At 41.5% G+C, this 9,556-nt stretch overlaps 1 protein-coding gene across 1 annotated transcript in view; it reads left to right on the top strand.

Annotated features, from left to right (window-relative positions):
• The first annotated feature begins 2,579 nt into the window (after window positions 1–2,579).
• RGR (retinal G protein coupled receptor) overlaps window positions 2,580–9,556 on the top strand; it is a 31,690-nt gene continuing 24,713 nt past the window's right edge. Inside the window, exon 1 of the mRNA XM_020796842.3 lies at window positions 2,580–2,754. Coding sequence (XP_020652501.1) covers window positions 2,673–2,754 — 82 coding nt within the window. The 5' untranslated portion in view covers window positions 2,580–2,672. The remainder of the gene's footprint in view (window positions 2,755–9,556) is intronic.

Raw genomic sequence — 9,556 nt, 5'->3', positions numbered from 1 at the left:
ATAGAAGAACACAGACAGAGGTGGGAGACTGGAACAAGAGATGTCCCTGATAAATTATGGCCAAATCAAAATGAGATGTCTTTGGACCTTGCTAAAAGAATATACGAGGGACACCAAAAAGGTGAGATTTTATACCAGAGCGGTGCCCTTCCATTAGAACAGTCTGTTCTCCCTTTGCGTGGAGATTATAATAGAAAGGACTCTTTTTTAAAAAAAACATGACAGAAACACTGAAATAGAATTTACGGGGCAGGCTCGTAATCCCATTTTAATGGTCAGTAAGTGGATGGCTTTGAATAGGCTGCGGTGGCTGGATTTATGTTTCTGCTTGGATGTGCAGTAGAAAAGAGTCAAGCCTGCAGCCCTTTATTGTGGATACAAACAATGGGAAAGGCCCCTGCCAAAAAGGTTTATTATTGGAGACAGGATTTGTTATAAAAATATCATACCGTTGACAATGAAAGACAAAAGGAAGGGAAGATGAAACAGATAGTAAGGCAGTAGTAATGGAAAAGTATCACCAATTAAGATATTTGTTTGTCATTCCAATAAAGTTTCAGGGAGATTTTTTGGTCAGTTTCAAATTTATCTACTCCGCATATGCCATGATTTTTTAGAATTTCCATTGAATGAATTCTGGGGTATTTTTTTGATCCTGTTGCGAATTCAACATACCAAGGATTAGATGGAAAGTTGGGAGTGTAGTTAGTGTTGAGATTAGTTGAGAAAAGCTTAATTGATCATGTCTTATCTCCTAAACCCCTTTGAAACTTCTAGTCCAGGCCCTTGCTCACAGGAAACCAAATCTACTGACAACAGAATATGTCACTTCTACAACTTTTTTTAAAGGATGAAACTTTTTTTTTACCCCTGAGTAAGACAAAGGTGTATTTGTCCTGCAAAAAGCAATGTTATTTATTGGGGCAATTTTGTCTCATTTGTTTTCTGACTGTAAAAAAAACCCTAAAATTAAAAACCTGTATATGGCAAATGGCTGAACTCTGGGGGTGTTGTTTACAACTCTTCAGTTGATAATGTTGTAGATGCCTACATTATAGGTCTGATTTGTACGGATTCTGCAATCATCACAGAATGCAAATTGGGGCATTAAAGTATCTCATTTTGGTGTCTGAAAGTTAATACTGCCTAACTTATTATTAAAGAGAAGTGGTTAATTTACTTACACTTGCTGAATTCCACAATATAATTCAGTATCCCTTCAATTTGGAAATTCATTAACCTTTCCAGGAATATCTCAAATGCTATATTTATGTGGAACAATAGCTCCTTTTAACGAACACAACAGAAATACTTTGGGACCTAAAGGCTGGGTTCTGAACAGCTGAGGAAATAAAAACCAGACTTACTGATGCTGTTGTCTCCCAAATGTGGATTGCCCTGTCATCTGAGCACATTTCAAGTTATTTGCATTGTCACATCCCCTCCGGAAATGTGTGTGAAAAATTCCTTTAAATGTTGATTGGTGACAGCTGGAACCATCCTCCTTTAAACACCTGGTTTTGTGCACCGGTCCACCCACAGTTCATCACAAGCCTTGAAAATGGATGGATTTCTGAGGCAAGATGTTCTCTACTCTTTCACCGGTCTCAGGAGATGCAAAATGGGTATTTTCATTCATTTCCATCCCATTGGTACATCAGTTTAAACACACAGTTCTGTGTCCAGAATCAGAATGGGAGGCAACCGTATACAAACAGATGTATGTCTATTTCCTCTGCTCCCTTCCACGATAATCTAGCAGGAAGTCCCCATATTCTGATATCATCACATTCCACATTTCACCACACTGCATCATCAGTTGCCAATGGTAGAAGGCATAGAAAATTCCAAAACATTGTGGTGTCATGACCCAGGAAGGTTCTGTGGGATGCGAAATTGGATTTGTGGCAGTTTCAGCTGAGCTGGAAAGTTACCAGTGAGTCAGCTTTTCATGGACTTAGCTTGCTGTCCTGGCCACTACCCTATAAATTTTCTGCCCCTTTTCACCTGCTTTGTTTCAGCAGGCAGCTTAGATGCTTTGTTTTCTCTTTTGCAAAACTATTAAAAATAAGTTACAAAACAGGAATGAGAAATGAGGAGTGAAAACAGTTTATGACACAATATATTTTGGGAAACTGCTCCTTTCAATTCTTTCATAATAATAAAGAAATTTGTACACTAGAAATTCCTTTCTTGTCTCCTTTCCCCTAATTAGATATTGAATAACGTTTGTTTGTTTTTCCAGGTCACCCTGCAATTACATATTATTTGTTCTCCAGCCATTCCAGTGTTCTTTAATTCATCCCCAACACTGCAGAATTAAGCAGACAACATTCATAATCTTGTCTCTACAAAGGCCTTGTTGTAAACGGAGTGAATACTTTCCTTTTGCCATGCTACACAAATAAGATTTGCCGTCTTGGCGGTGGGGGAGCGAGATTCTGTCTGATTCAGTAACAGCATTCTTGTAAGGATTGTTGTGTTATACTTAAAGCCCCAAAGCTTTTTATATAAGAAGTTTCATGTGTCTCCGCGTGGTTTGGCTCTTTAAGAAGGTTGGGGGGTCTTAGAGTGGCTGAAAGAAAACAGTAAAATTTAGTGACTAGAAGAGTTAAGGACAGCCAGCTGGCGAGAGTGGAAAGCCCAAAATAGGTGGCATTTGTACTGCAAATATGGTTACAACCGCATATCCCATTCCTGAAGGCTTCACCGAATTAGAAGTGTTTGTCATTGGCACCGCCCTGCTGGTAGAAGGTAAGCAAAGATCAATTGCAGTTGTCAGAAGTTTCTCTCCTAATTTTCCCCCCAGTTCCAGGATAATAATCGGTCTGAAAGAAGTCCGGATGAAAAAAACATGTACCAATTAACTGCCTGTAAAGTATCCTTGGCAAATTGGATTTATTTTTGTGGAAGTTGTCAGGACGCCTTTTTAATAGGCTGTTGATACACTGCATGTCTTTAGGTTTCAAGTCAATCCTATTCTCAGGGTCTCTAAAATAGACATATTTGAATGGGAAGTGGACCAGGACCAGATTCACCCATGGATTTCAGGTGTTTCAAGCCCCTCTGGCATGCCAATCTTTCACCCCACTACAGCTGACAGCCTGTCTATGGTTAGTTGAAAGGGGCCCCTCAGCTTCAGCCTAGTCAATCTTATGAATAATATGGCCCAGAAGTGGGCTGCAACTTATTTTAGAATATCCATATTTTAATAACCAACAAATGAGGATACAAAATGACTTCTCTTCCCCCCCTTTCTTCCCTCCTTCATCCTCATTACTGATGGTGATTATTGCCAGATGTTTTCAAGTTGTTGTTCTTTCACAGCCTTCCCCCATCTGATCCCAGCAGTACCAGTAGACTACAACTCGCATACTCCCCTACCAACACAGTCAGTGAGGAGGCCATTATTGAACAATTGGCAAAAAACATTCTACAGTAACAACAAAAACAGATATCTTGTGTGATGAAGCATCCTGTTCAGCTTCCTTGGGAAAGAGATGCAGTTAATTTAATGATCTGTAAGTCAGGCTACTATGGTATAAATTAAAATAGTGTGCTTTATGCCCAAAAGAATCATCATCATTATAAATTGGAAGGAATGCCCACACAGTAATCCTTAATGGGAACATGGCTATTATAAAAATGCCCAATTTTTTTAAACTGGGAATTGCTGGAGAATTTGGGCTGGAGTAACGAGGAATGCTTGCAATGAAATAGTAGTATTTGTATGGTTATGCAGTTACCATGACTATATAATATTCTATTTTGATTAACTAAAGGTAAGGTACAGTCTTACTGCAATTTGTTTCCTGTTTAATATAGAAAATCAGTGTAGAACAGGCAGACTTCTTAGCACTAGCGTGGGGCTACCACTTAGCAGTCTATTGGGAGGCCTTCTTTTGCTAAGCTTTCAAACGTAGAGGCTACATCCCAGCAGGGTTGAGATGTAGCCACAGATGTATGCTCCTTGTGAAAGCACAATGTAAGGACATCAGACATCTTCCTCTTACTTGCTTCAGCCCCTTGGCACTTAAGGTTTCCATGACAGCACAAACCATAGCTAAAAAATATATCGTACATTACTGGTTGAGAAACGCAGCATGAGATGAATCTGTTTCATATAGTGAGCAGATTTAATATAATGTTGTTTAGCATGCATAACTGGAAACTGCATTAAAATCGTACAACATGGAATGTTCCCTGTTCAGGAGGCTAAAAGTTCTTCTGCCCTTCCTCCCAAACCATCAGTATTCCATAGTCACCGGAGACTGAGAAATAAGACACATTCTGATGTTTTAATCTGGTGTTACCAAACTGCCTAGCTTTATATACAGAGAGACAGACACCTCGCTTGTAAAGGTAGCGTGCAGACTTCTACATGTATTTATATATATTTAATACATAAAGCTGCTGTTTGTATTGTAAACGTGGTCGAAAGAAGGAAGATTGCCATGCAAGCTTGCTATGGCAGACGGTCTCATTGCTGTGATAATCACCTTGCATCAAGGGTGCACAGCAGAATGTTAATTCTTTTTATTTAATAAAGTATGGCCATAACATCCCTCCAGAAGATGAGGCAGCTCCTCAGAGGAGTTCTGGTAGATCATCTGCCTTGAAGAATCTGCTTCAGTTGGGATTGGGAGGTTTCCTCCTGCAAGATTCTTGTAGAATTGCCTATAACTGAGAGATCAGGGTTTGTCAATTGCCATCCTGAAAGGAGTTCTCCTCTGCCTCCATCTCATAAAAGCTTTCAGTTTGATTTCTCTGAGGACTGGTTCCTGGGAAGAGGCTCTGCTTTGCTTGGGATGCACCTAGACAGCCAAATTACCCTGGACTAGATCAAGCTAAACAGGGCCACTTCAAGGTGTGGCATGTGATCCTTGTATTCACATGCAAGCACCAGCTGGTTTCAGGACAAAAAAAAAAAAAACACTGCATTTCAAAGACACCCTATTTAGCCTGTTCTTCCCTCTTTGCTTCCATGCTCCTGCATTTCTTTTGTGTCTCCCTCTGTGGGTATATATATTGGTAAGTGGCATAGCACCTAAGTGACATAGTGCTGGATTGAAGAAAATTGAAAATCCCCTTCCATTCCTCTCATGTATCTCCCTCCCAGAGGCAATGGTGGAAATGTATAGCTCCACACATCCTTTTTGGGGGGTTTTTGGGTGGGGTGAAGTGACATAGCACTGAAGTGGCTTACCAACCAAGTGACATGAAACATCCACTAGGGTGCTGTCATTCGATATCGGCAGTCATAGATATTGAAAACCAAACTCAAACGGAGCAGTCTTACCCATGCTAAAAAAGAGTAAACCCTGGCAGTGATTTTTAAACAAGTGCAGATAACATGCAAAAGGGTCCAGTTGCTTAGCTTCAACCCTTGGTATTTCCTGGAATTTGAATATTGTGTAGCCAAGCACAAATAGTTTTTCAAATTGTCTCAGTTCTGTAAGTCTGCTTCTTTGGTGCAGATATTTCACCATAATATTCCAAAGCAAATATATATATATCTAGTCATTTTCTGTATTTACTTCCTTTATGCCATTTAGGCAACTCACTTGTAATCTTTGCTAGTTCCTAATGCAATCATTTTGTACATTTTAACTTTTGTATGTACAATAAAATTCCCCTGTTAGATGGCTCTGTCCGAATATGAGTGACAGTCCAATCTATCTTAAGTAGCACTACAGCTCAAAGATCCTAGGCATGTATGTTCAGAAGAACATGGATGAGTTCATTCAATCCACGGTCTCTCAGATCACACAAGATAACATATCCCCAGGCATGTGAGAACAAAATCCAGTTGACTCCTTAAGTAGACACTCATGGAGTGCAGTTATTGGCCACATTCAGTTGGATCAATATTTGCAGAGGACAAGGGAGCAAAAACCCTCCAATGTTTGTGGAATATCTCTTCAAATCCCCAGTTTGGAACTCAGCATGCTTGCTGCACACACTGGTTGTAAGAGGGATACATACTGTACTGTCATTGGTTGTAATAAGGACCCAGTGTTCCTGACATTCCCTTTGTTATCTCAGCACAAATGCTGGGTGGTGGGATTTGGGCAACACTTGGACTCCACAATTAATGAACCTTTGCCCCCTGCTAAGTCACACTCAATAAACCTGTGGCCCAAGTAATAGTGGCCTTTCTTAATCCACCCCAGTCTATGCACTGTTATAGCCATTTCATCCTTCATGCACCCCAAAATTTAGATGTCATCATATTTAAATACATGTGGATTCAGAACTACGTAGTGACTTTTCACTTGTGACACCAAGTGATACCTTGGGTTTTCCACTGAAAATACCTCTGGCAGAAATATGCAGGCAATTTTGACTTTCTAATGGATATAAATGCATGTTGTTTCTTTAATATCTCTGAGGAAGGTACACACCAGTTGAACACTTAAACATACAGATTCCATGTCCATAATACACACATTTTTATATATACACTTTGTCCTCATTTGTTCACACTTCATTTTTATTGCATGTTTAAAACTTCTTAAATATTTACAGAGAAAAGTAGTATATTAATTCTACTGTCTTTTTCACTTCTACAGTTTTCTGCTTCTCTCACTTTGAAGTTAGTATATTAGTTTCATTTTTAAAAATAATAATGATAATAATTATGTGCCATCAAGTTGATTCCAATTCATGGTGACCCTTTCCAGGGTTTTCTAGCTACTGAGCACTCAGAAGTGATTTACCATTTCCTTCTTCCATGGGCGCTCTGGCGCTATGCAGATTGCCCCCAACCCACCCCAAATTCTGGGCTGTGCAACTTCCTACTTGACTCACTGGCCTATCCAGCCATCTTTAAAAATCATACTCTGGCTGTAATCATGTAATACAGAGTATATAAGAAGAGGTCAAAAGAAGTGCTATGATTAAAAACAACACATAAAATAGCTAAAGAGGCCTAGCAACTAAAATAAATCTGCCAAAGTAGCCTCAGATCATTAGAACTACTAGAGAATTGATAATTTGGGGGATGAACTTGCAGTTGACAAATTAATATAAACCTAGCATAGAAATGTACAATTTTTGGAGAATAAATATATTTGATACAGTTGTGTGGTCTTTTGTGTAAGCAAAATTATTTGAGGTTGTTTTATCAAAGTTTTGATAATTGAGATGAGGCAGCATTTCAATGTGAAATGTGTATGTGTCACTATGTTTATCTGTGAAACTCTGAGATCCAACTGTCAGTGAGAAGAGTCCTCTTTTTTATATAATCATGTGTCTCAGCATAAGAGGGAAATTTGAGAGGGAAACAGATTAAGTGAGTTTCATTGGTAAATTCTAGTGTGCATCTAGGGACCTAAATAAAACTAGAGTTTTTAATGCATAATGGCCAGTGTCCTGTTTAGCAAACAAGGAGCAGAAGGATAATTGTTTGTGTGTTCCTCCCATTCTGTCAGGCTTTTCATTGTGTGCGGTTTTGCCCTGCTTATGAGATTAGTTGTGTCTCGTCTTGCACTTGTAAGACCGATCACATGACCAGACATACAACAGAGAGCCTATTGAAACTGGGGCAATGCTTACACAATTGCACTGTTCTGTGTGTGCTGACAGGATACTGGCCTACATATCTTAATTAGCAGGGTTTCCCCCCACAGTTTTGTGTAAAACCCCGAAGTTGTTTTATTGGGATAAACTCTGACCTCAGAATCTGATGCTGATTTAGGAAGAAGGTAAAGGTATTTGACCTGAAAAACAGCCGTTATGCATCAGCCCACAGACAATTTACATTAGCTGATTATTTGAATATTCTACTATTCTGCTGTTGTGAGGATGTCTATGTAATTAGCACATTGAAAATTCATTATATGTGTTGTCACTTAGCGTTATATGTGTCTGTCCATTCAGTGTTTATGCACATATTCATGGTCTTTGTCTACGTAAACCAAGTCCAAAGGGGTGGGTTTTCATCTAAGAAAGCTCACACTGAAATGAACCCATTAGTCTCAAATATACCATATGACTTTGTTTCCTTATGCATAATGAAATGGACTAACATGGCTTTCTTTGAAAATTGTTGGCATGAAAGAGGGGCCAGACTGCACATTAAGACAAATACATATTTCCTCCTGTCCTATTGGTATCCTTCCATCTTGCTAATCTTTCACAGCTATGTGCCCAAGACATTACTCATGCAAATGAAGTCTTCCTATCTTCTGAAATAAATCACAATTACAAGCAAAAGCAAGGTAGTTTCCAAAATGTGTAATGAAACAGACTTGTGTTTTAATAAAGGTAGATGAAAGTGTCAAGGGTTTAAGTCAATGCTCAGTGTTTATGCAGATGCTCAGAAAATATCACCATTTATGTTGTGTAGTTACATATCAAATGGAATGAGAACTCTACAACAATTGTGTTACTTCAAGCAGCTGTTCAGTTTAAGAGTTTGATTGGTTTTGGTTTGAGGCAGGCATGATCAGCCAGTGTTTCTGGGGCTGGATTTCAACTTTATCTGGCCCTTAGTGTTGTCTACAAACTTATACAATGTTGTGCATATATATACACATACAAGGATTCATAAAGGATTCTTGAACCTTATGGTACAGCATCTTAGTAGATGCTAAGAAATTGTTCTTCACACTAATGAAGAGATCTTTATTGGGCAAATATATTCCTTTCTTACATACAGGGCCGGACTGGCCATCTGGCCATTCTGGCAAATGCCAGAACGGCCGATGGTCAGAACGGCCGGTTCCTGTGGCGGCCAGGGGCGCAGAGCTCGGTGGCAGCCGGGAGGGCTCCGCCGTCGACGTGCAGGGCCAGCGGCTGGCTCCCCTCCATCACGCCCGAGGCGCCGCCGGCCTGCGCGCCGAGGAGGAGGAGGAGGCAGGCGCGGGAGGGCGGGTCAGCAGCCGGCGCCGGCGCCGGGGCCGCATCCTGCCAACTGCCCAGGGGGGAGGTGGGCGGCCGCTGCCACACTGGCTCCTCCGACGCCGGGTCTCTCCGGCCAAGGTGAGCAAGGAAGGAAGGAAGGAAGGCAAGGGCGAGCGAGCGAGGCGAAGGGCTGGCCGCTCCCCAAAGGAGACCCACCCGCAGCCGCCCCGCCCAAGCCCAGGCGCTTTGCATGGAAGCTACCATCTGCCGGCAGAGCGGGGGGGTGACCGCTTCTACCACCAACCCCAGCCGCGCCCCCTGCCTCGTCTTGGGCCGCTAATGGGGCTCCGGCTCCGCAATTATTCCTTCCTGAGGCAGATGCATGAATAATAGGCATTTTTGGCCAAATTTATTTCACGGGAGGTGGGTGGGAACCGGGGCTGCCCCAGAGACCTCAGCATGAGCCCCAGGCCACTGTGTCCGGGACTGCCCTTGCCTGCTCTGGGCAGAAGGGGGGCGAGGAAGGAAGAGCCCATGGTGCAGGACTCAGAGAGGCCAGGATGATTGGTTTAAACACGAAGGTGGGGGTGAAATATGGGTACAGACAAAAGGGAAATTCAACGGCCAAGAGAAGGGCCCCCACCCATGAAGTGGATTGCCCCACGACCATCCCCACCCACAAACCTTCTCTGGAGATATGGTGCTTATA

The sequence above is a fragment of the Pogona vitticeps genome, chromosome 3 (assembly GCF_051106095.1).
Source record: "Pogona vitticeps strain Pit_001003342236 chromosome 3, PviZW2.1, whole genome shotgun sequence".
NCBI classification, from domain to species: Eukaryota; Metazoa; Chordata; class Lepidosauria; order Squamata; family Agamidae; genus Pogona; species Pogona vitticeps.
The sequence above is the reverse complement of the archived record's forward strand: the minus strand, read 5'-3'. Positions and strand labels throughout refer to the sequence as shown.